Source organism: Anastrepha obliqua, chromosome 1 (genome assembly GCF_027943255.1).
Source record: "Anastrepha obliqua isolate idAnaObli1 chromosome 1, idAnaObli1_1.0, whole genome shotgun sequence".
NCBI classification, from domain to species: Eukaryota; Metazoa; Arthropoda; class Insecta; order Diptera; family Tephritidae; genus Anastrepha; species Anastrepha obliqua.
In genome coordinates, this window is record NC_072892.1 from 22,685,565 (window position 1) to 22,713,099 (window position 27,535).

The 27,535-nt window shown below is 38.2% G+C and overlaps 1 protein-coding gene across 6 annotated transcripts in view; it reads right to left on the reverse strand.

Moving 5' to 3' along the window:
- LOC129240465 (uncharacterized) overlaps positions 1-27,535 on the reverse strand; it is a 130,802-nt gene that overhangs the window by 59,807 nt on the left and 43,460 nt on the right. For all 6 annotated transcript variants that reach the window (XM_054876307.1, XM_054876299.1, XM_054876283.1 and 3 more), the window contains one exon: positions 377-1,202. In XM_054876307.1, the coding sequence (XP_054732282.1) occupies positions 377-649 (273 nt within the window). In that variant the 5' untranslated portion in view covers positions 650-1,202. The remainder of the gene's footprint in view (positions 1-376; positions 1,203-27,535) is intronic.

The following is a 27,535-nucleotide window of genomic DNA, read 5'->3' on the forward strand; positions in this document are numbered from 1 at the left end:
GGAATATCAGTTCACCGTCGTTCTCAGCTGAAATGCAGCCGCATACAATCGAAAATGTGTTGAAAAATTGGACCGATCCTATGGGATGGTGCATGGCTAGCCGATGCAGCCATATGAATGAAGTTGTGTTCCATCATTAACCGGAAGGATTGTACTTAAAAATAAAAAAACAGTTTGGAAAAATATTGAGTAGTTTCTTTTTTATAGCAAATTTAATTCCGTAAAGTTATATGGCGGACCCTGTAGTTGTACAATTTTAAGTGCCCATCACTCAATATTTGTTTAACATGCAAGAAAACACCAAACAGTGAAATAACAAAAATAAAAAAACAGAAAAACGCGGTAAATTCTGCAGGATGTCTGCCACGCAACTTACCGTTTTCTTTCCAACACCATTTGTGTTGTTGCTGCCATTGTGACCATTTGTCGCGGACGTTGACATTTTGCCACCATTCAACTCTTTGCCCTCCATGTCGTCATAAAACTCAAGCTGAGCTGCTGCCGCTGCTGCTTCTTCTGCTTGCAAATGATCGGCTTGCAGTTGCTCTTCTTCTTGTAGCTGCTGCTGTTGTTGCTGTTGCTGCTGCTGCTGCGTCTGTTGCACGTTTTGGCTCGTGTTGGCGGTCGTACGTTCACATTCTGTAGGCATTTCAAGTTCAGCTAAAAATACTTGCTGCGCTATGCGTTTTTCCTGACTTGAATTTTACTTTGTTTTGCTTTTGCTTGCAATTATTCTTGGTATTTTTATTTCCTTTTTCGTTTGTTTTTCTGCATGTGCAACATCATAAAAATCACGTCGCGTGCCACAAAACACAAACAAATTTCGATTTACTTCTTTCGATAATTTGAGTTGTATGTACTATAGTTTTTCACGCTTATTTAAAATAGAAAAGAATCTTATTTCTTTATTTTTTGTTGTTGGGATTTTGGTATATATTTTCCTTTTTCTCTTTGGCACGTGCTTTTTACGAAATCCAACGTTTTTAATAATTATTTTTTCTAAATTATTTTTGATTTCCTTCTCTTTTCCGGGGTGTCAAGTTTTCGATTACCGCCACTGTTGCCGGAGCTTGACTGCGTTGCGTTCTCAACTGCCCGCTTATGCACGTCTCGTTGTTTACTCAGCTGTTGTATGCTTGCTTGTTTTTGTTGTTAACTTACATAGTATTGTTTGTGCTGCATTTAGCTACGATTTTCAATATCTGCGAATGATAAGAGAAAAACGAAAAGGTGAGTGCTTAAATTATCGAACAGATTGAACGGTAGATATGTGAGGATGTCTTACATAAAAAATTTTATGTTTTTATTAATACAAATTTGTTTAATTTTTCAGCTGCATTTGTAGTTACTTTATTGCAAACATGGCTATGCGCCCGTATAAATCGCTCGAAGGCGGAAATCATTTAATAAATACAAAGTATCGCTAGTTGGTGTGGGCGTACCACATAAATAGGCCGAAAAGGGCCAGAAAGTAAAAGAAACATCAATCACCATCAAAAGAAGTGCGTGTTAAATTTCTAATAAAATGCTTTTTAATGCCAATCATGGCTCATGTGCATACGTAGGCAGGCAGTGGAGTATCAGCGACAAGCTTTTATAGCCGATATTTATTCCGAACTATCAAAAACAAAAACGAACAAACAAAAAACAAAAAACAAAAAAAAAAAACAGAAATGGTCAAAGCTGTATTTTAGCACTTAGACATTTTAATGACTTAATTACTATTAGAGAGGCACTAAAAAGAGTGAAAAATAGTATTTTCTGTGGAATTAAATTTGCGATTGTAAAACTTGGCAAAAGTGCCATTGGCCTAATCATTAGGCCCTATTGCCGTATGCAACTATGGGCATTGCTTTGAAAATTTGTTAGAAAGTTAAATTAATGTATGTATGTAGATATGTATGAGTATATACATATGTAGAGTTGGGTATTTCCCGAGAAAATCCCAATCTCGAGAATCGGGATTTCCCGAAATAACGAAAATTTTAATTCTCGAGATGCGGGATTTCCCGAAAATAATTTTTGAGATTTCTCGAGAATTCTCGAAAATTCGGGAAAAATTCCAAAAAATTAAAAAAAAAAATCTAAAACCAGTGTAAGAGCAATGAATTTCATACAATAAAATATTATTTCTATTTATTTTTATTAATGTATAAATTACATAAAAAAATATTTGAAAATATTACTATTTCAATTATTGCAAACAAAAAAGTGAAACAAAAATAATTACAAAAAAATTCAAAACAAAAATAATTCAGGATTATACTTATTAAAATAGGGGGAAAAAGTGATTGTAAACATTATTTCCCAAAATGGTGTTTTAAAAAACACAGACTGTCAATGGCTTCGTCTGATAATCGCGTACGCTTTTTGAACACAAAATTACCCGCTGCAGAAAAAATCCTCTCATTTTGAGTCGATGTTGGCTTAACAGTGTTAAAAGCCCCGATCAGTCTTTAAACATTTTGTGTTTTCTCTCCAGCTTTTTCATATAGTTTTAGCTCGTTTCTAAGCGACGAAAACATCTGGTTCGCCGCATGTTGCGCATTGTCTGCTTTCGGTTTTGAGCATTGCTGAACGTATTTTTCAAGCTGTTTCGCCATATCTTCTTCATCGACGTTGTTGGTTGCAAATATGTCATCATCGTCAGAACTAGACACTGCTTGGTCTTCTTGAATGCTCGTAGAAAATAGACGAACCAAGTAGTTTTCGGCTTCTTTTATCAATTCTGTCTTAGAACAGGTGTGGAAAAATTCAGATTTGTCACTAGAGCTGTTAACTGGATCGTGTAAATATTTAAAGGCCGATAACAAACGGCTAGATCTACGAGCTGTTAAGTTTTTTTTTAGGCTGGATGAGAATTCTTTGCCCAATTCGGTGTGCTGATTCTCCAATTTTGTGAACAAAAATTTGGGAATAGAATCCGCAGCAAGTAAGTTCACATTTTGGCGACTAAGTGCTTCTGCAGCAACACGTATAGGTTTAAGAGCATTTACATATGATATCCTCGCAATACTTTTCTTCTGCGTCAGTAGTGGCCATAAAATTTAAATTAAGAGTGCCGAGCGCCTTACGAACATGCTTGCTGATGCAAATGTATCTGGCCAGCATAGTTTCCAGGCTATTCCAACGTGTTTTGCAATCCAACAGCAAGAAAAGCTCTTTCTTCTCGACCTCTTTAACACAATCCTGCAAGATGGCATTCCGTACAGGCGAGTTCTTGAATTTCAAAACTATCTTGCGAACCTTTTTTACGATTTCAAATGCAGACTTTATAGTGACCGTCTTGTCAGCAACAGATACGATATTGTCGTCCTCGTCATCGGAAGCGTTTTCCGCATTAATGTCGGAAAATGAAGTACTGGCTGCATTGTTTTCATTTTCATCGGAGCCTCTATCATCCGAATTGTCTCCATCGCTTACGTCACTATCGTATATCCTGTTTGCGACTTTTCGTTTCTGGTACATTACCTCCATGACCGCCAAATGTATGCCGTGATTGTAGCAAATCTGTTGATGCGCTGGTGATAGTCTCCCAAATTTGATCATGACACTGGCACCATCACTTGTAATAGCCACGATGTCGGACTGTAGTTTTATATTGAAGTCTGAAAGCTTTGCATTTACGAGCTCATATACTTTTTCAGCGGGACATGATTCCTGAATGCGAACCAGGCCAAGGTTGTCAGATTGTTCATCGTCATAATATATATGGATGTTCATGTAACGTCGGTTTCGCACGCTTGTCCACTCGTCGATGCTCAAGCTGAACTTACGCTGTGCAGATTTAAAATTTTCAATTTTGATCTTCAAATGGCTTTTTATTTTCGTGCAGTACTTCATAACCAAACCCAGAACAGCTTTGTGACACTTTGGAAGATGAAATCCTAAGCGGCTGAAGCGGCTATTGGAATTTCATTTTTTGCAGCCAATTTTGCAACAATTTGTTCAAGCGATTCAGGCGAGGAAGAAGTATTGAAAAAGTTGTGAAGAGTTCGGGTCTTCTTGGCTGGTGGCTGTTCTTTTGGAGCCTCATGTTCCCTTCGCTTCATGTTGTGTATCCTCTCCATGTGACGGTGAAGTCCAGATGTTGACGATGACTTGCATTTAATGATTTTATTGCATTTCAAACATGTTGCTTCGTCGTCAAATCGCTTGAAAAGCTGCCACACTTGGTCGTATTCGTATTCTGAACTCATGATTTTTAATGCTAAAAATTCAAAATTTGTTTTAAATTTTGTTTTTTAAAGGAAGTAACAAACCGTATAATTTATACTTAACGTAACGTATAATTTATACTTAATCAGGTACCACAAAATGAAATGCACCCCGTCACTACAAAAAATAAATTTACAAACGTCGTCTGTGCAGTCTGCGAACAAATTGAAATTGCTTGACTATTTTCAAAGCATTTCTAATTGCTTAACTGCTGCTACATATAAGAAACACATAAAACTAAACTTCATTAGCTTGATGTTACAGTGCTTTCCCTCGACATAGCATAGCAACGCATCTAGCATTTACTCTGTAGTCACCCTAAAACAAAAAAAAAAAACAAACAAACAAACAAATGGAACAGTTATACTGTTGTGGCTTTTCGCATAGCAATTGAAACTATGGTGTGAATTGTATGTGATTCTGCGAAACAGTATGTAGTGTGCGATTCTTTGTAACATAATGGCCGTTACAGTTTGGTGTTTCCAGGTATTAATCATATGTATGTGTATTCTTTTAATTTTGAAAGAATTGTTTTTTCTCTTAATATTTGACAACAAAAATTAAAAAAAAAAAAATGGATTTCTCGAGAAATCTTGAAACATTCTCGAGATTCGGGATTTCCCGAAATGCTAAAAATTTCAATTCTCGAGATTCGGGATAGAAAAATATCGAGAATTTCTCGAGAATTCCCGTCGGGAAATTCCCGAAACCCAACTCTATACATATGTATATATGCAAGTTTATGTTTATGTTTTCTATTTGTGAGTAATGGATTTTTGAGTAACTGAAACTTAGGTACATAAAAGTTTGAAAAAGATCACTTTTGAAATGCGTATTTTTTTTTTTTTTTTTTTTTCAAGTGACCAGTTTTGAACATTAATCTACTTTGTAGCTTACATAGAAATGGACAATAGTTATAAATAACAACAAATTAAGTGTTAATGGAAAATACCCTACAAAGTATTTTTGATTTATCGTCCAAGTGGGTCTTCTCTTTGGCAAGCATTCAACCTAACCTAAGCTGGTAGTGAGAATCACAGCCAAGCTGCGCTTATGGCCTTAGATAGCCCCCCAACCATTTCAAGGGTAGTCGAGTCCTGTAAATTCAGGCTGAACTATGTCGGTAGAAATAATAGCCTGATGCTAACATGGGTTCTGGGACACGTGGGTATCGCGGGTAAGGAGATCTATGACTCTTTAGCCAGAATGGGCTCTGAGGCCTACTTCCTTGACCCGGAGCCTGTTTTGCCACTCCTTTCTGTAGTCATCAAAGCTACGGTTAGCAAACGGGTTACTACATACGACCCACAACCGAGTTTGGCAGGCTGAGAGAGGCTACAGATGGACTAAACTGATGTTATATGTCATGTTCGATCGACTGTCGCAAACCCTTCTGTCATAAAGCAGAAAGGGCTGCAGCTGGTTGGACTGATGATGGGCCACTTTCTGTGGGCGAAGCACATGGAGAAGGTAGGCATCTTAGACAGTGTATTCTACGCGGCTTGCGAAGAGGAGGATGAGGCGGCTGTGCATCTGCCCCGCCTTCGCTCGAATCAGGCTTGACGTCTTTGGCACTGATGTGTTAAGAAGCGACCACCTTGGCTCTTTGACACCACAAGATCTACTCAGATTTCTTCGTAGGTCGAGTAGATTAAAAAAAAATAAAAAAATGGGTAATGGATTTAATGTCCCACTATTAACGAAACTAGTTTCTTAAGAAGCCCAGATGACCCCTCGACCATTTCTGATCTATCTCTGGCCATAAGAAGTACACAACATGCACTGGTGTTGGTCTAGCGCTCTCTGATTAAGACTCATCTGCTCGCAGACAGTTCCTAGGTAGCAGTTCCACTTTACTCTGCCTTTATTGGCAATTTTTTCGCAAGAAGTTATATTCAAATTATTTTATAGTCAAATTTGTACTCGTATGTAAAAACCAAAGAGTCTGATTGACTGCCCTTCAAATAAGCACAACTGTTTCATCTTAATCCGCCTATCGTTGAATTAATTAACCCTATCTGATCAATTGCAATTAATTGGCGGCATACTTCAACAATTCAATTCTTCGTAATACTACTCAGTGCAAAGCAGCCGCACGAGTAATTGCAGAAGGAGGATACCAAAAATAAATAAAGAAGTGGCCGACAGTGCATGAAAGCAAATAAATGGACACATTGTTGCATGAGAGTTTTATGACAGACACAAACACAACTACCAACGCATGCAAGTACATTCATTTACATCTGTATGTGTGTTAAAGTATGTGTAGCTGTAAGCATTTGAATAAGTTTACTATGAAACAAGCAATTAATAATTAATTAAGATGAAATAACATAAATTCATTTTTAACTAGCGAGGAGTGACAACAACGAACAACAAAAATATGATAAAACATCAGGGGGCAAATTAAATATTTTCAAACCAACAAACTGTGTGCTGCGACCAAATAGAGATGTTAAGCTTCATATGCACCCAGCAGGAAAATCTACCCTATCTGAACTGCTGCGTTGCACTTAAAAATTCGGATTCTGGTCTGAAGAAAGTCAAGCCACACTCAAGCAGTGTCATCCTCGAGTGACATGAGCTGTAAATTAGCAGGAAAAAGATAGAGGCCATGCGTTGTATGTTTTCTACCAATTGCAACACAAATACGCAGATCGCAGATTCTGCTGGATGGCAGCCCGCTAAACGAGATCGCCATGTTTAAGTAGCTGGGCTCTACTATAACAAGTACCGGAGTAGTTAATGAAGACGGAATGAAAAATCCTAACCGGCGGTGGATTGAGTATGACCAGCAGGATAAGCAAAGATGAAAAATGCACTGCCCGAAAGGTACTGGAGTAGAATCTTCTAGTGAATGCCTGGTAGATCAAGCGGAACTTAGAGGCGAACAGTCGAAAGGGAAGATAGGATAGGAAGATAGAAGCATCAGGTATAGCTGGAGCGAACGAAAGTACATTGCCAAGAATTGCACAAGACGGCCTGCATTCATCCCTCAGTCGCAGTCCCGCAGTCGATTCTACGTAACCGGAATGACCCGGATATATATCCCTTTTACAGCGTTCCCTGCATATGTATGAGGAATGTTTATGCTGTTACAACAACAACAACATGGCGTGTATGCATGGTTGATGCCCTATGTGCCACAAGGGATTGAGGACCGGAAGAATGCGACAGATGGCAGAAAGGCAAAATCTATAAAATGGCTATGTGCCCCACTCCATTATATGGAGCCGAATGCTGGTCTCTAAAAAAGCTACACGAGAGAAAACTTCAAACGGCAAAAATTAAAATGCTCAGATGATCAACAGTGCTGAACAAAGTATCAAATCGATATATTCGTGGAAGGTTTCAAATCGGGTCGAGTGAGCAAAAAATGCAAGTAAACCATTTTAGCTGGTGTGGGCATGCCCAGATAAGGCAAAGAAAGTTCTAGACATTATTACCACGCCAAGGCCAACAATCATGGACGAAGCTGTTGGAAAGCGAAACCTGCGAATTTAAAGACCGAGACGAGCCAAGATCGAAAAATCTGACGATTACGAATCAGGAAAGCTGAACTCAAGTGAAACGCGATGAAAGCAAGGAAGAAGAAGTTTGATACATGTCGTATCGTTTTTTTTTTCTATGTATAAATAACTAGCCAGGTCTCTAAGATGACCTAGAGACTATGAATTTTACATCCATTACAACCCTTTAAAAATTATTAAAAAAATAGTTACACCCTTTTGGATGTTTGGTCGAGCACCTCCTCTTATTTGTGGTGCGTGTCTTGATGTTGTTCCACAAATGGAGGGACCTACAGTCCAATAGTTTTATGCCGATTCCGAATGGCAAATGTTTTTTATGAGCAGCTTTTTCATGGCAGAAAAACACTTGGGTGTTTGCCATTGCCTGTCGACTGCTTTTGGGAAAAACTTTTTCTATCGCTTGTTGTTTTATACGCGGAGTGCATTTACTTTCTGGAAGACTGCATTTTAATATAATGAAAATGTTGAACTTTTTTTGAGCAATTCATCATTGCTGAAAGCTATCTGCTGCCTTCTTAAGCAGCATCATTGTTCCGAAGTTTTTGATTAAAAATTAAACACATATTTGTACAGTTCCATTTCAAGCAGTTCGTTAAAAAATTCAAATACTTTCCAATTCATGAAGTTCTAGCTAATAGCGGCACTAAGCAGCGCCAGTTAGAATGCAAACTTAAACAGACATTTTTTGCAGTAGTTCAGGTTTTCACTGCGCGCATGGCGGAAAACCGTCCTCAAAAATCCTTTTTAAGGTTAACCTAGCTTGACCAAGTCATATCCGACCTGAAAAAGCTACGAGTTAGGAACTGGAAGTCTATTGCTATGAACCGTGCAGATTGGAAGAGGATTGTAGATGACGCTAAAGCTCCCCCTGAGCTGTAATGCCTACTTGATTATGAGTTCAGATTTTCCTGCATGCATATCTTTGGTGCATACATATTTATGGTCTTCTGAGGTATTTGAGAAATTTAGGCAAATTTAAAATTTGTTGCTCTTAGCAAATCAATCAGGTTCTCCACATACAAAATGTAGTCCCTAACATAGAGAAAGTGCTAAGTAAACTTAAGTTGCTTCAACAGAAGTCCAAAGCTTATGCACAGCGAGCGCGCGTTGCGTCTTGTAAACGATAGCTGTGCGACAGCAGCTACTTGCATATAATTTCCGCTGGACTCCTTGCTGACATCTGAGAAGTGCGGCCAGCGAAGTACGTAATGATGAAACGACAGTTTTTTCAATAAAATCTATTCGCTACTCTTTCTTGAGAAAGGCAATTGACTTTCGGTCGCGTTCGCTTGTAGTTGGTGACTGCTGTTGGTGGCGTTAATTGTATTTTTTATTGTGCGTGATGGGGTGGTAATAGTAGACGATCTGGTCACATTACAAAGCATTCACATTCCCGCTGCAACGCCCTGTTTCAGCAGCGCCCCGGCTCTCTGTTCATGCCGAACAATGCCAACTCATTTTCTTAATAAGCTTGACCTGCATAACACGAAAGACGTTGGGAGGTGGCGGCAGAAGGCCTATGCTATACTACTTGCATTGCAACAACACTCCACCACAACTTCAACTTTAGCGTACAACAACAGCAATAAAGCATTAGCTAATAATAATGACCACACACGCATTTCATTGCATTCATTGCAATGGTGAAAATGTTGAACTTTTTTTTGAGCAATTCATCATTGCTGTTGCTGTTGTGGGTCTTTATACGCTTTGAAGTTTTATTGAATGCATGCAGTTAATGTGAATTCAAATGGAAAATTATTGAAAAATAAAGTGTCTGAAATATGTGGTCGAAGTGCAATTGGAATTTGTCTCGGTAAGCGGATATCTTGCTTTACTTTTTGTTCAGATTTACAGCCATGAAATGCATAGGAGATTTTTTTGTGTGTAAAAATGAGTGTGAAAAATAGAACAATGGTAAATAAATAACCTCTTTGCACTGTGTTAATTGCCATCATTAATTAACGCGCGCTAAACTTCCTTTCTAAAAAGTGACCACATTTACGGCTTATGATCCTTTTAACGGGTGACCGATAAATTCTTTAGAGTGATGACATATTTGAGCTTTCGAAATAATAATTGAAAACCATTTATGTGCATACAGGTATATACATACAGCTGATGGTGTTGCGCAATTTTTTTATATAAAAACAAAGCAAAAATAAAAATAAAAATTGTCGTGCGTACGTTACAGAAAATTGGAGAAAATTACACGGAAAAAATCATAAAATTTCAAAATAGCGACAAAAAATTTAAGGTGTAAGTTTCCACAACTAAACAAGTCGCCTTAACTTTGAAATACCTCTGGCACGACCGTCACCTACGTAAAGAACTCATAAATGGCAAGAAGCATTGACATGTGCAGAAACGACATAATCTGCCCTAATAGATAATATCTACAGGGTGGCACAAAATTAATCATCCAACTTTGTCTTTCAATAACTTTTTTACGAAATGGAAGAAAAAGGTTTTTATTAGTCTGTAAGAAACTTTTTACGCTCAAATAAATAAAAAAATATATAATGCAAGGTGGCGCAAAATTAATCATCCAATTTTGTTTTAAAAGAACTTTTTTACAAAATAAATGTTAGGTGCGCTGTTTGTCAATAGATGCCGACATCAGTATGTGCTAGTCGATTCTAACATAACTTAAACGTCATAAACTAAGCTTAGACATATGGTAAGCCAACTGCTTCGACACATTAGTGATTTTCTTGTGGCGAATAATCGTTATTTGCGGGAAGTGTTGATTTTCCTCTTTCATTCGAAAAAAAACGGCGGCTGAAGCGCATCGAGAGCTACAAAAACTTTATGGAGATGCTGCTTTAAGTGAAAGAACGTGCCGAGATTGGTTCCGTCGCTTCAAAGACGGTGATTTTAATGTTAACCGTCCGCGTGAAGGAAGTCCAAAAACCTTCGAATACGCTGAATTGGAGGCATTGCTCAATGAGGATCCTTGTCAAACGCAAGCAGAGCTTGCTTCAGTATTACGAGTTACCCGCCAATCCATTCCCAAGCGATTGCATGCTTTAGGAATGATTCAGAAACAGGGAACTTGGGTTCCCTATGAGTTAAAACCAAACGAGAACGTCCTTTTTCCTCGTCTGCTCCAGCGGCAAAAAAGGAAGGATTTTCTTCATCGCATCGTGACGGGTGATGAAAAATGGATTCATTACAGGAATCCAAAGAAAAGAAAGACATGGGGACTGCCCGGTCATGCTTCTACGCCGTCGCCTCGGCCGAATATTCACGCTGCGAAGGTTATGTATGATATGTATTTGGTGGGACGAAGTTGGTGTTATTTATTATGAACTGTTAAAACCAAGCAAAACCATCACTGGGGATCGGTATCAACTTCAATTGATGCAATTGAGCCGAGCACTGCGCGATAAGCGGCCGCAACACGCGGAGAGGCATGAAAAAGTGATTCTACAGCATGACAACGCTCGCCCTCACGTTGCCAAACCCGTTAAAACCTACCTGGAAACACTGAAATGGGAAATCCTGCCCCACCCGCCATATTCTCCAGATATTGCGCCGTCCGATTATCACGTGTTCCGATCGATGGCACATGGTCTAGCTGACCAGCAGTTCCATTCATATGAAGACATAAAAAAATTGTTTGATCCGTGGATAGCCTCAAAAGATGAACAGTTTTACCGCGACGGTATACGAGATCTACCAGAAAGATGGGAAAAAGTAGTAGCCAGCGATGGGCAATACTTTTAGAATAAAGTTGTATTTTCATCAAAAAAAAGAGTGAACTTAGTTGCGCACCTAATAGATAATGCATAATACAGGGTGACGGCGCAAAACTAATCATCCAATTTAGTTTTTGAATAAAGGAAAAATAATTTTGAATGATTAAAATCTGTGGCGCAAAACTAATCATCCAATTTATTTTTTGAAAAAAGGAAAAATAATTTTGAATGATTTAAATCTGTAATTAGACCCTTACGTGCTCCATTGCTTGTCTGTGTGCTGCAGCTGTCTAGCTCAGAAGTGTCAAACATGAATGACCTATGGCCACATCTGCAAACAAATATAAATCTTCCGATAGGGTGATTAATTTTGTGCCACCTGGTTTAAATTTAATAAGCAATAAAACTGAATACCAGCCATTTTTCTAGAGATTCTAAGAGATTATAAAACAAGTTGAAAAGTTTGTGGAATTTTTCTAAATTTTGCATAAAGTTTAAAAACTCGTTTTATATGGATTTTGTTAGACAATGAGATAGAATTTTATACTTTTTTACAAAAATAGGGAACATTCAAAAAACAAAAACAAAAATTGGTAAAATTGTTAATGGCCCGCGAATATTAAAAAAAAATTAATTTTTATTTTTTTTTTTAATTTAAATTTTGTGAAATCTTTTTGTAAACCTTTTTTAATATTTTCGTTTATTTCTTTTTTTTATTACGTATGCACATATTTTTGTACATATATTTCTACTCTTTAACAAAGCGCTTGCAAATTGTCGAGCAAGTTTCTTTCGCTGAACAGATTAGCATACCTTCAATATGGCCGTAATCAATGGATTAAGAAAAAAAGGTAATAATTTGTTTGTTTCTCAATCTTTAAATAACTCAATAAGTGCTTGACCTTTTTCAGCTCAATAACGCTAAGGTTTTAAGATTTTTACTAACTCATCGCCAGCCATTCTCAAAGTACAAAAGCAGCGGAAGAGTTAATTTTACGACAGCGAACATTTTCTCACTACTAATTTGGTCAGTGACAACAACTATCATGCAAATTTGTGTTTTTAACCGCAATCCAGCCTTTACGAATTTTTAATATCTTGTAAAATGTCAAAATATAAATTAACTACTTATCTGGATGGCTAATTTGAATTTGAATAACTGGCACCCTAAGCACGAGTTTGGGAAAAATAAAAAAAATTAACAGTGCAGCAGCACAGAACGACAAATGTTAATAACAATGGGGAATAACAACAAAGGAAATATGAGAAAATGTAACAGAGGCAAAAAAAAATCACTATAACACAGCCATACATACACACATACATATGCACATTTCTTTGTATGCTATTTAAAGAGTTAGACTTAAAGGAAAAACAAAAGGAGCAAATAAAAAATAAAAAAAAAATCAAAAACTTCACTTTGCATAAAACGAGGCGACATTATCCGCCAAAAGAGATCTGTGAGATTATACCCATAATTATATTGTACTGTCACGACATACATATTTACACACATACTCAGAGGTAATTATTGGAGTATTCAAAAAAGAGGAAAAGAAAAGTACAGCTGTGAGCAGTGCTGTAAGTTCGAAGCTCTAAAACTACTTAAGCAAATAGAAATAAAAACTTATAAATATGAAATAATAAAAAACCACATAAAAATATCATAAAAAGTAGTTGATAAATAATAATTATTTGGTTATGAAAAAAAGCTTGACAAACTTAACGAGTAAAAGAAAGCCAAAGAGACCTTCATGGTAAATTATAACTGTTTCAGGTGATTAAGTCAAAACATTACGGTGAAATTAACAATGACTTGTCAAAAAAAAAAAACTAAAAAAAAACTCATTGTAATGCATAAATAAAGCTCACATAAAAATAAAAATAAAAAATCATCATAAAAGTAGCTCCTTTGACCTCCACATGAAGTTACTTCAAATATCAAGTTATTAAACCAGTGACCGATTCAAACCAACGACAGTTTAATAGGTGTAGTCACTCAAAGTGACTTCAACTCGTATTCGTACTTATGCATATGTCGGTCGATTTGAATGCTAGTGTCGTTAATACTTTTTTTTTGTGTAGAAGAGAAAATTTTATGCCATTTGATTCTAATGTAAATTATGTTTACAATTCTCCGTCTCATTGTCTGCTTAAGCTGTTATTTGTGTTGATGTTTTAGAGTTCGTTGTCACTCGAAAAGTGTCAGCTATGCCAGCAAAAGAAGTGGTTAATAGTACACAGGTGGCAGGCAATAAAAATGTCATAAAAAGCATAATGTCGAAAAACGTTTCATATTTTACATATTCGTACATTGACATTAATTGGGTTCTTTTACCATTGCTTCTGTTATTTATATTATTTCTATCTTTGTAAATCGTTTTGACCAGTTTTATAGAAAGTGAGTTTTTAAATAATGCAAAATGAACAGAGAACCGACGGAGGGCAATATTTGAAGAAAACTGATACATTATAAATTCTCGTTCAAACTCGTAAATATAAAATCGTGTTTTTTATTTATGGTAAAATTGCAAATTACAATTTATAGTACCAGTTACCAAGTTAAAAATTATAAAAGTGCATTTTGCCGCATCTCAATCGCTCTGCTTCCCCAGCTTTTGCTAATCATTTTTTGCAAAAATATGTAAAGACAGTCTAAGCTGTTTTTAAATATAACTAAATTGCTCCAAGGCAGCTTATGTCGGCATTATCCTATTTTCATTCTATTTTTTTTTTTTTTGTTGAACGCTCGATTTATTTTTGTATGAAAAAAAAACAACAAACAATGGCGTCAAAACTTGGCAAAAATCAATGCGATTTTCGAAGCCGGCTCTGATGGCTATACCGAAAATAGAGTTGGAGAAATGTTTGCAGAGTTAGATCAAACGCTGGCTCAAGTGCGTTGCAATTGAAAGAGAGTACTTTGACGGTGATTGGTGAGGGCTTGAGGCATGTAACCGATTAATGTACTTAGCTCAATGCTGGGTGCTCACATGGTGAAAAGATTTTTAGAGATGTACTACCCAGCATACCGTTATTCGGCTCTGAGCGAATTGATAGATATGCCAACGTCATTCTTTTTGTGTTTCAGAAAATTTAGCCTTAGTTTAGTGAAATACAAAACGAATGACGTAGAATCCAAAGTTAGGTTAGGTTAGGTTGAAGCGGTTGTCCTGTGGGAGACACTCAGGCTCATAGCCCATTGTGATGCCGCGTGGGGAGCTTTTCCTATTTCTCCTAAAACCATTGTGTGCTTTTCTAAAATTTTCCTATTTCTGCGGAACTGAGATCTTCCAATTCGTTAAAAAATTGTCTGCCAAGAATAGCTAATCTCCGTCTGGATAGAGCAGCACAATGGCACAGAAGGTGTAAGATGGTCTCTTCCTCATCAAGATAACTTCTACAGAAGTCATGTGCTTGCACACCCATCCTTTGGGCGTGCCTACCTATTAGACAATGTCCCGTTATGACTGAAATCAGTGTGCTAAGACTGTGTTTATTTTGGCTTAGCAGAGATTCGGTGCGTTTAGCATTGGGAGTTGGCAACAGTTGTTGGGCGATTTTGCAGGTGGCTTCATTACGCCATCTTTCGTTTGATTTCCTTATGTTTTCTTTAAGGATGAGCAGCTTACATGTTTGTAAGGGTATCCCTATGTCATTGTCTTTGTACTCATCGGTCAATTTGGTGCCGAGTCTCGCTGGTTCATCGGCACTACAATTACCCTCAATGTCGCGAAATTGACTCAGCCATCTTGTTAAGAGATGTGCGGCATTTCATGGCTACCTTGGAGGTTGTCGACTGTTTTGTGAGGGATTTTATCGCCGCATGGCTGTCAGTGAAAATGTAGATGTCATTCCGGATATTGCACCACACTGTACCAGTGTCGCGGCTTTCGTTATTGCCATCAGTTCAGCCTGAAAGACACTACAGTAGTCGAGGAGCGGAAAAATGAAGGAGATCCCCAGATGCTCGGAGTATACACCTCTGCCCACCCTGCCCTCGAGCTGTGACCCATCTGTGTATACATGGATGGACTCGCCCTGTCTTACATCGTCCCGTTTCCATTCTTCCCTTGAGGGTAGGAGGGTCGTAAACGATGTAATGGCAAGTGTGGGCGGGAGTGCATAGTCCACCATTCCGGGAATCTCCGAAGTGCCAGCCAGGATTTTGCCGTGACCGTAGCTCTTATTTGACCACTTACTTATAGTGTTCAGCCTTATTGCCGTGTTACGCGCGATTTATTTTGCCTGCAGATCTACCTGCAGGAAGTTTAATGTCGCATATAATGCTTTCGATGGTGTAGTTGACATCCCGTTATGAGAACAGATGCTAGTCTCTGAACCTTGTCAAGTTTTTTGATGTTTACCTCCTTCTCATCATATTACAATACTATAGTAGAGAATTGGCCTAACCACTGCTGTGTAGAGCCAATGTATCATTCTGGGGTCCAATCCCCATCACTTTCCAAATAGCCTTCCGCAGGAGTACAACGCCATCATAGATTTGCGTACTCTATCTGTGACTGTGGCCCCCGAGTTTAACTTCCTATCCAGTACAAGTAGAATTCAAAGTTCCCTGAATTTTTTTTTTTTTGAAGGAATCCAAAGTTCTCCTGAAAATTTTTTTTTCACCATACTTAAGGAACAAACCTGTTATCTATCATCCTTCCCTGTAATTGGCAGCCAAAGGGGCAACGGAATACTCTCACTCTTACGCGTTGATGGTGGTCAGAGTCTAGCTGTTGCCCTGTTCTCACAGTTAAGGAAACATAAAAACTTAGCATTAAATTAAAATTAATAATTATTAATTACAACTAAATAATATATTTAAATAAAATCAATATTTCAAATTAAAATATTTTTCAATATTTATTTATTTGTCATGAATGAATTACTGTTTGAAATATTGAACAGTGATAATACCACTTTTGAGGAATAAAATTGTATTATAAATTTTCTGAATATATTCCGGGAACTTTTTGATTAAGTTGGTATGACTGCTTTTTTTACTAAGCATTGGGGCAACCTGAATAAACCACCCAGAGAGTTATGAAAGCTCTCTTTCTATAACAAAAAATCAAATGTTGATAATATAAAGAAAGAAACTTTTTAGAAAAACATCCATGCTAATCAAACAATTACAATAATAGAGGTCATTGTTCAATTGCCTACTGCATATCGCATGTGAATATCTATAATTACAAGCCTACTGATAAACAAGCGTATGTAAATTTCAAAGATGCACTTTTATTTCCATTGTCCGACAGTCCCTACGCATCGGTGCGTTTGCGCATGCGCAGCCTGCTATTTTATTTATTTAACTGCCAGCGCTCGCTGCCACAGATTGTTAAAAACATAGGTTATCTAAGTGCATAATTTGTGTGTGTGTAATGGAATTCATACTCCACAAAAAGTGAGGGAGGCGGCAACGCAGTGGGCATTAACGATAGAGGCAATGCACTCTGCCGAGCCACTGAGACAGTGCAATTGTGGTATGCCGCACATTTGAGATGCTTAGATAAGCGGCAAAGATACCAACCCAGCTATGCGGAGATACGCGCAGTGACTGCAGGTACAAAATGACTAGAAGCACTGACCGTCGGCTCAAATTAACTATAATGGCATTAGTACGCAGCGAAAAAAGGAAAAGCGCAAACAATTATGATAGCGCGGCAACAACAACAACAAAAACTAGTTAACGAGTAGCCAGCAACTCTGTGATACCAACAACTTCAATTATGATAACCACGCTAATAAAGCGCGCAACGGAGTAGTCAGCCACATATGCACGTATTTATATATACATTTTAATAGCAGGCACCTGTGGCAGGCGCGTAATTGCAACAGGTTGTACGCAGCAAAAATACGAAAAAACACAACTATAATAAAGATCATGTAAGTGTGTGGGCATGCACCCTGGAGAGAATCGCACTGGTACTGTATTGGCGTGATTCCATGGTGAAAAGATTTTTAGAGGTGTACTACCTAGCAGACCGTTATTCGGCTCTGAGTGAATTTGACAGATGTGCCGAAGACATTTATTTTGTGTTTCACTAAGCTATAGCTAAATTTTGTGAAACACAGTTAGTTCGCCTTCCGCTACATCTCTCGTTCGTTCATTGAAACTTATTCGGGTTAATATTTTTATCATAAATAAAAGTGGAACCCAACTTGTGCTGGGTTGAGCTTTCAAGCCGTTTTGGTTCGATTCTTCGAGAAGTCAAAAAAATTGTATTTTTCTTTTTTATTATAGATTTTTTCGCTTAGTTTTGCAGTAAATATTATCCAACAGCGAAATTCTGGCGCATAGGCATCTGATTTCTCATTAAGCGTAAAATATTCGAAATAGTAAATGAATAGAAAATCAGTAAAAATTTGCAAGTTTCACAACCATCTGCTGCGATCAAGGAACTGGCGTTTTTCGTACGCGAATGCTAACAGCTAACAGTTTTTAATAATTATCGAACGCGAACACAACTTATTTCTCAAATTTGTCGAAATATTCTACAACAAATTTAGTGAGCTCGAAAAATTGCATCGCCTTTCAATTGCATTCGAACCAACAGTTGAGTGGCGAATTGATTTGCCGAGTGCGAAATCGTTCTATTTCTGAGCCACGATCTTTTCACATTAGCTCAGATTTTCTCTGCGGGGTATGTGCGTGTGCTAGTGTGCGCACGCTCATGTGTCGCCAATCTGCCATCATTGCTATCGTTTGCTGGTTGCGCATGCGCACGACACTATTATCATTAACTGTGAGCGTCATTGCCACCTTTTTGCGCTTTATTGTAGTTGTAATTGTTGGTGTTGATTATGTTGATTATTTTTTGTCTCATTTTCAGCGGAACAGTGCTTTTATTGTTATTATCGCATGCTTTTTTCGCTCATAATTGTTGCTGCTGCTCTAAGAGTTGCTACTTGCCGCAAATTATGTGTGTATTTGTTGCTGCTTTTGCCTGTTGGCGCTGTACAGGCACACAGCCACGCGCACAGTTACCACGCAACAGCAGCAACAATCCAATTACTGTTTTTTCTACTTCTGTTTCTGTTTTTTTTGCTTTGCACTTCTAATTCGCTTTTCACACCTGAAAAAAAAAATGGCCCAAAAATCTTTGGCCTTTCTAATTAACATTACCCGCAAAACCACTTAGTTTGCCAACAGACCATGGCGGACAGCGTATGAGAAACAACAGTAAATAAAAATGTTGATAAATCAAGGTTAATTTTTCAAAGTTACAGCAGGTCTGAAAAAATTTACAACTTTTGTACAAACATACATACATACAAGCAGCAAGTGAAGAAGTGTTGTAGTTCCGACGTGGACTGATAAAAAGCTAGCTTATCGGGGCATACCCAACTTTATTCCAGGGGGCGGTTTTGAAGATTCATATCTCTGACTACGACTGTTTTCGTAGATGGAAAAATCGAAGCGCAAATGAATAGTCTTTAGAATTTTACGAGCCTTACTGCCGCACACAGAGTCGTTTAACGATCACTTAAGCCGTCCTTTAGTGAGATTTAAAAAAATTACTCCAGAGTCAATTAAGGATAAGACAGGGCCTCTAAATAATATTTAAATTTAAGTATGGAAAAGTCTTTACTTTACTGATGATAATCAATTTTAATTTTATTTACAATATTTTTTTTTTTTTTTTGAAGTTTGTTCAAGTCGCTATCTATGAGATCATCCTGGTCCCTTTACCAAATACTCGCTCAAAGAAAAATTTTCTGGGAAGTTTCAAAAATTTCATTATACATTATTTTCATCGTTGTCAATGAGCTAAAAAAAAGTATGTAATTTATTGCCGTTGAAAAAGATATTTTGGGGTTTTTTAAATTTTCAAAAATTAAACTTTATGCCAAGAACTATTTCTGAACTGAAGCACGAGCTTGAAACGGCGAAAATGCCTTGGAAATACCAATGTAACGCGGTGATCACATATTGGATATGTGTATACAAAACACATCAATTTTGAATTAAAAAATGTGACACCCTATATTAAACAGATTTCAAGTGCTAATTCTCATTTCAAATACTTTTTGAGACTTTATTATTTGTGTTTTTCCAAAATTCATACTCACTGAGATCTGTTTTGTATTCAGGGCGAAAAAAATATATGAGATTAAAAAAAATATTCCGTTGAGCCTAACTAACTGTTCTTAAACACCTGCACTAACGCAATAAACCTGTCTTTGAAAATTAATAATAGTTTTTGCAAACAATTAGCAAAGCCCGAGTGTGGGCTGGTTATGCCAAGTAGGCGTCCGTTGGACTAGCTTCTGGTTGTGAGTAGATACAATAAATGTCTGCCAATGCAAATCGCCTGTTGAAGTATAAAATATCAAGAATAAATTAAGATGTGTTGAGCCAATGAAATGTGAATAATTAATTTACAAGATTTTATCATTGGACAACGAGACGAATTCCAAGTGAGATTTGCTTGGCAGTGAAGAAATCAAGGTAGACGCTAGCGGAAATGCAGAAAAAAGGCTAAAAATAAAGGCGCATAATAAATAGGGACTAATTTTTATACTTTATTTAGAACTGGGCTTATTTTCTTTACCACCATAGCTAATTTACTACAATGTTTCCGTAAGAACCAGCTTTGACACAAATCTTTTATTTACAGTCTGTGTCAGAAGAAAAGAACCGGTTTTTTTTCTTGTAACTTCAAGATATATTTCGTTCTGCTTTTTGCTGCGTAATAGTCTTACTCAAGAGCTACGACGCCAGTGCTAATTCAGGTTAGTGTCGTTCGAAACTTTCCCTTAAACGCAACCAAACAAAAATGAGAGAGAAGGACGCGAAACGTTTCGATGCGGAATTTTATGCACGCACTCGAAAGGGCCGTAATTATCTTACGCCGGTGGGCTGCAAAAATATCTTTTATACTTTATAAATAATCGCGGTTCCTTTTTTCTGACACAGATTGTATTTGTATAAAGTCTATGAGCAACAAATTCTTACAGACTACGAGATTAGGCTAGGATAATTTGCTGCCCAGTCGTGGGCCTACTTGAGCAAATAATCAAATTCGTCCATTCTGCTGCCATACAGAGAAGGAGGATGATGACCAAACGGTGACTAACTACTTTAATCACTCCAATTTGCTGATGAAATTCATCAGGTGCGCAACGCTTAAATCTGCTATATCCGCAGGTGTAGCAGAAAAGTGAGAGCTCAGATATCTGAATTTTAGCGCGACAAGAGTAGAGCAACTGAGAAGAAGGTGCTGAGATAATACCACCTTGTTCTTCTAACAGCTTCTGTAGAAAGAACTTGAGGCGATATACCAATTCGGACTGCATAGACACCTAACGGGTAAGGACACCCACCAAATTTGAGATCTGCGGCTTTGCTAGCCTCAGAAGTTCCCTCGAGTGCCCACGATTTACCCATGGTCAGAAGAATATCGCGAGTTTGCACGTCTGTGCAATAATCCAGCGCTCACAAAGGTTGACGCGAGAGCCCATTTTTTCAGGAGCAGACCGTAGGTCAAGGGAGCACCAATCCTGTCGTTTTGCTGTGAAACCTTCTCTAGCGTCTTCTTTCTGGCCAGCTCATCAGTGCAGCAGTTTCCCGCTATGCTACTGTGACCGTGGATCCAAATGAGTCTAATGTGGAAGTATTTGGATGCTGTCGAGAGAGAAGTCAGGCTTTCCCTGACTAATTTCGAACGCGCAAACAACGAGCCAAAATTCGGACTACTAACACAAATAAGACAATATAAGTACAGAAAAATAAACAAAAATCATGCTCAACAATTTCGGTATACATAGGAGAAGATGAAAAAACCGGCCACAATTTTTCTTTCTCCTTCTTGCAGAAAAAAATATTGTGGGAAGAAAACCTTTTTCATCTTCAAAAGTTCGAAATCAAGGCGAATCTATTAAAGCTGGTATCGGAAAGTCAGCTGATTTGTTCTCTTCTTTCGCCGTGTTCATGTGGCTGTCAGTACGGAATGAAACAAAGCGAATTACCGTGACAATCAAACGTACAAAACATTGTCGTTGGTCTAATGCCACCACCTTTAATAAATGCCCTCGAAACAGAATTGTCTAGATTATAAGTTCAACTATTGAATACTAAAGCTCTCTCTTTCAATAAAACGATATATTTAAAATCTCTCATTATTTGACGCCGAAGCTTGAAGCGACGCCAACATATTTCGGGCAATCAACAAAAAATATCGAATTTATGGAACGTTACGCATTACGAATACTCCAGTCAGATGAAATTTGCGACTCTATAAGTGCGTATAATCGGATACAAATATATTCGCCCTGATGACAAAATCGCATCTTCCGGATGGAAGAAACATTCTTTGGTAATGACTGAGAGGTCAAGTGACAGGTGCCTAATATCGCTTGGCGGGTTAAATCAATAAGAAGTTCGTGGTCCCAAAAAACCATTAAATCATACTTTGTTTTGTTTCATAAAAAATGCTTAACCTTGCCAAGTTCGCTGCTAATTAATATGAATATTGATTTCTACTTTGACTTGCACTTTTAAATTTATTGCTTTAGACTTTTCTAATTACTTCACTTTTAATTGATTTGTTACTTTATTATTGTAATAGTTGTTTTTAATCCACCTGCAGACTTTGTAAGAAGTTTACAATAGGAAACTGGCCATTGTGTATATGAACACATACATACGAGTGTATGCTGCTTTGAGGTGGTAATAAATGAATGTAAATAAAGTAAAGACAGTTGCATAAATGGCGGTCGACAGACAATTTTATGTTAAAGGGTCTTTCAATAAGGTCACGAGACTATGTGAAAAAACTAATATTTCTTTGCTCTTATTTGAAAGAGAGTTTTATATCGCTGATATGTCCATTATTGGCTTGCTTGGTGTCATGAACTCGATGGGTCTAAGTGTTGATGGTTTTGTGGTATAAATCTGACGGACTTAGTTGGATGGCATGCGCTATATTGTCCTTAAGGGAATTGATTGTTTGTGGTTCATTTGTGTAGATCTGCGATTTGAGATAGAATAAAGTTGAAGTTTGCACTCCGACCTCATGATTTTTTGTGCCCTCTACTCATCACAGTTTCTCAGTCAAACTCAGTCCCCTTAATAAACTTAAGATAGAACTGCCTTTAACATTGCGGCATTAACTAATTTCAACCATTACATCGAACAAACCCGGTGGACAGTTCATGCCGACGCTCAAGAAGGGCTAACGATACTAGTTTTGGCGCTACAGAACCCAATCAGCAAGCACACAGTGTTCTTCAAGATTCTTGACATAGGTTTCTCTATTATCTGGGCTTCTTTTGCGTGTGTGGGTGCAAGTTTCAACGTAGCCGCCTGGGTTGCTGAGTGACTACGATTCGGACTCGAAACCTCGGGCACAAAACATCAAATGATAGAACATTTTTTTTGTAATCAATGGCAGTCCCCGAGCTTATTTCTGCCATGAAAAAGCTCCTCATAAAACAATCATTTGCCGTTCGGAGTCGACTTACAACTAAGGCTCCCTGCATTTGTTTAACAACATCAAAACGCACACCACATTAGTGCAAACAAACTACAAATATGGCAAGAGCGCTGGGAGTCAGAGATGAAAGGCGAGACTTATACCGGAGAGGTGAACTTCTATATTAATCAGGTGCTATCTGGACATGGGTATTTTAGTAAATATCTAAACGAAATAGGGAAATCTGAGACCACTGAATGCATTTACGGAGATGCACCCATTGATGATGCAGATCACACATTCTGCATATGTGAGAGATTGAAATTGGATCACAAATTTGTCGAAGGTAGACTAGGTCCCTCAAGAGCAGACAACATCACCGAAAAAATGGTGGAAAGCGCAGAAAATTCGCAGCTTATTGGCACGTACATAGAGCGAGTCCTGGGCGCCAAAAAACTTTACATGGACAGAGATGCTTAAGCGACATGCTAACCTACCTATCTAATTAGAAGATGGGTCTAGAACATCGTGGTGGCTCCAAAACTGGCGTTTCTGGACGCAGTGAGAGTAGAAAAGGCAGTCTTTATCAGAACGCCTACTTGGATCTTCCTTGCCTGCCATGAAATGATATCTTAGTTCCGGGGCAGAGTATAAATCCAGGACTCGAAGAGGAGGGAGACGACGGCCACTATACAAGTATGGTGCGAGGGTATTTTAAATCCTACCTCAGCACCACAAAAAAAAACAAAGAAAATAATCACAAATAGGAGGACGAGCTCGGCCAAACACCCAACGATGGGTGTAAGCGTCAATTGTATATATATAGTAAGTAATGAAAATTTTGATTAGGAACAGGGACGTTGATATCGAGAACGAGCTCTAATGAATAAGTAAATTGAAAGTTAAACTTTTTCTTCCTATGAAATTTTACCCTTCCCTACTTGAGTCGGCAATCCGCCTACGGGTTACTTCGTTCATTTCAATATTATACCTTTTTGGATATCTACTCGTAAAAAGACGTTCTAGTTTTTAAAATAACCCTGTATATGCCTTCGTAACTAAATCTAATTTTCCACTCAGTAAGGATGACAAAGGTTTTGAATGTGAATTACCGACAAAAAAGTGAAGGGAGTTTGAAAGAGTATAATGGAAAAATGCTATTGATTTGAGTGTTTATTAATAACCTTACATACATGCACACATATTTACGTCCATATTTATCTGCATATTTCATTTACTATCATTTACATGCAGTGGTCTTTTGTAAATCCAGTAGTACCAGTTGCTTGTCGATTTGTCTTTTGCATAGCAAATTCATTTTAATCTTGTCTGCAATAATTGCCAAGTGCTGCCAACAGGCAATTATGATTTAATTGCAAAGAATGCCGAACAAATGGAAAATGCAGTTAGTGCGCGAATGGCGGAATTTGTATAAGAAGTGAGAGTAAAGTATTTACACATACATAGGCACACACTTATACCTGAGGGCAGTGTGCGTGAATGGGTCAAAAAAAATATGCGGTAGTGCAGATGCATCTTTCATTTCAAATACTGAAAATGTGTGAAAATAAAGAAAACATCTAAGCGATCGAGCTTTGTTTTGCGTATATTCGTAATTAGTGTAAAAATTGTCTTTCTAAATTATTGAAATATCACCAATGAGGGTATGCAATGCGTAGTTTTCAAGTTGCTATCTGTGAAGGAATATGAAAATCCTACCTAAAAAAAAATAAATAATTGGCGCGTACACTTCTGTTAGGTGTTTGGCCGAGCTCCTCCTCCTATTTGTGGTGTGCGTCTTGGTGTTGTTCCACAAATGGAGGGACCTACAGTTTAAAGCCGACTCCGAACGGCAGATATTTTTATGAGGAGCTTTTTCATGGCAGAAATACACTCGGAGGCTTGCCATTGCCTACCTACCTACAAAGGGTTAAATTTGTTTACCGCCAATGTAAAAAGAACTACCGCTCGGATGGTACTTCACCAAAGAAAATTTGTACTAGCAATGCCAGTTAAAATTTAAATTAATATTAAAAAAATTAAAAATTAAAAATAATAAAATTGTACACAAAACATCCAAAAACAAAGTTAAAAACATTAGATATTGATAAGGGAATAGAATAAAATCTCATGCGGGTCCATTGGACAAATGACTACCACTAATACTTGCATTAAATGCCACTTAAATTGATTTGGCTACAGAGCTCGTACTCGAAAAAAGGTTTGAATAATATTTTTGATGAAATTTGCAATTTTTCGCAAGCGCTCCGGCTCTGAAAGTATTCGATGCGGTACCAGCTGGTGGTAGCAGAGGAAGAGGAAGGCCTCCTCTGCATTGGAAAGATCAGGTGGGGAAGGACTTGGTTTCACTTGGTGTTTCCAACTGATGTCGTTTAATATGAAAAAGAAACGACTGGCGCACTTTGGGAAAGTCGGCCAAAATCGCTTAAGCGGTTAACGCGCCAATCTAGCAGAGAAAAAGCTCTTTTACTACTACGAGTGCTGGACACAATGATAACCAAAGACGAAATTAGCTTAAGAGTTTTCGAAAAAAAGTACGCCGAAAAGTGTTTGGCCCCCCACCTTGCACTGAATACGCTGCAGTGACGAACTTCTGAACTTATGCCGGGAAGACATCGTTAAACACATAAAATCCCATAGAATATTGGGAGAGAGCCGCGCATGGTGGACAGCCGCCCTCAAAAATTAGCAAATTTTTTAGCAACAAATTTCCTGACGATTCGGGTCCGAAAACGTCCAAGATTAACCGGGCTTGACCAATTCATAGCCAACCTGAAGAAGTTACGAATCAGAAGCTGAAGGTCTATTGCTATGAATCGAACAGAATGGAATGGGATTGTTGGCGAAACTAAAGCTTACTCTGAGCTGTGGTCGCTGTTCGACGGTGATGGTGATGATTACTGCTGTTTTCAGCAGGTTTTAAGTTTTAATGATTAATGATGATTATTACTGGGTTTGTTAGCGCATGAACTATATGTTTACAATATATCAACCGAAAGAGTAAACATTGCAAACATACAATCAACCATAGCTGTGCGTCTTTCAGTGCCACTGACTGCCCTTGAATCTGTCCAAGGATCTGTCCTTGGTCCAACACTATAGAATGCCATGTACAACGGTCTATGCTGATGATATTGCGCTTTGAGTCACGGATAGATACATGGTCTACGTATCTGGCAGCAAAAAGCAATGATGCCACAGCAAGGGTGACACTATGGTTGGCAAAGGCCGGATAGGAGTTGGCAGCCCAAAAAACCGAGGGGAAGAAAAAAGAAGCAAATAAAACTACGTATCACCACCGCTGAAATACTCTCTAAGGAGTCGATTAAGTATCTTGACGTGATAATAGACAGGCGACTTAGCTACAAGCAGCACTTATCTGCGGCAAGCGCAAGAGCTGATGCTCTCAGTGGAGCGCTAACACGAACACTGCCTAATATTGGCTGGCCGCAAGGCAGCAGAAGACATCTATTTTCGACGGCTCTAGACTCCGTAGTCTTTTATGCTGCCACAATTTAGGCCGGAACCCAAACGTCCAGCATATAATACGCAGCACCTGCACTACGCTGAAGTGCAGTAAGGGTGGTTTGTAAATACAGAACGGTCTCAAGTGACGCAATAGGCATTATCGCAGGCAAACTAACAGCTGACATTCAGGCAAAGGAATTGACCTGTCTCTATAGCAGGCGAGGAGCTAAGCCGTTGTTAGAAGAAGAAGTTGCAGTGTAACTGCATTCGATAGAAGATTGGCAAAGCAGATGGGAATCGTGTCAACTAACGGACGCTGGACTCATACGCTTATCCCAAATATTAGTCAATGCGTGACCAGGAAACACGGAGACGTTGATTACTATCTGACTCAAATACTGAGTGGCCGCGGTTGTTTTTTGGAGTAATTCCAACGGTTTAATCTGAAGAATACCTCGTTCTGCGCAAACTGCCACAAAGCGATTGAAAGTGCGGAACACGTGTTATTCTACTGCGATCGTCTCAGAGAGAAGCATCTAATGCTTAAAGAACTTCTGGGTGGACAGCTGTAGCCGGAAAAGCGAATAACCAAGATGATCGCATCAAATACTTGCGAGAATGCAGTACAAAATTTTGCAACAATGATAGAGCTATACCTTCAACGCGCAGAGTGGCAATGCATCACAGCAGCTTTCAACTGGAAGTGGACTGCCTACTAACTGTCGACAAATTACAGACGTCTTAGCCAAATGCTCACGACGGCGTCCGACCACGACATGTCGGTAATAGTTACGAAATTTTTTTAATGTTCCATTTGCTGTAGAATCCCTTATGAAGCGTAAGCAATGGATGCTATCGATAGCGTATAACCTCCATACGCGGGAACCTGTTGACTCACTAGAAATAAACGCGGCTTCACCTGGATGAAATATTATCACGGTCCCAGGGTGGAATTCAGCCGAGAAGGAGAATTGTTACAGTGTTAGTTGGAGCATGCCCCACATACTACTGGTGCGACGGCACCTTTGATGATGTTTCTGACATTTTGATTTTACAGTCACAACAAAACAAATAAACAAAAATAATAAAAACGAACTGCCACTCACTTCACATTTCATAATTTTATGCGAATTATTATAATGCCAAAAAATTGCATATTCCATTTATTACC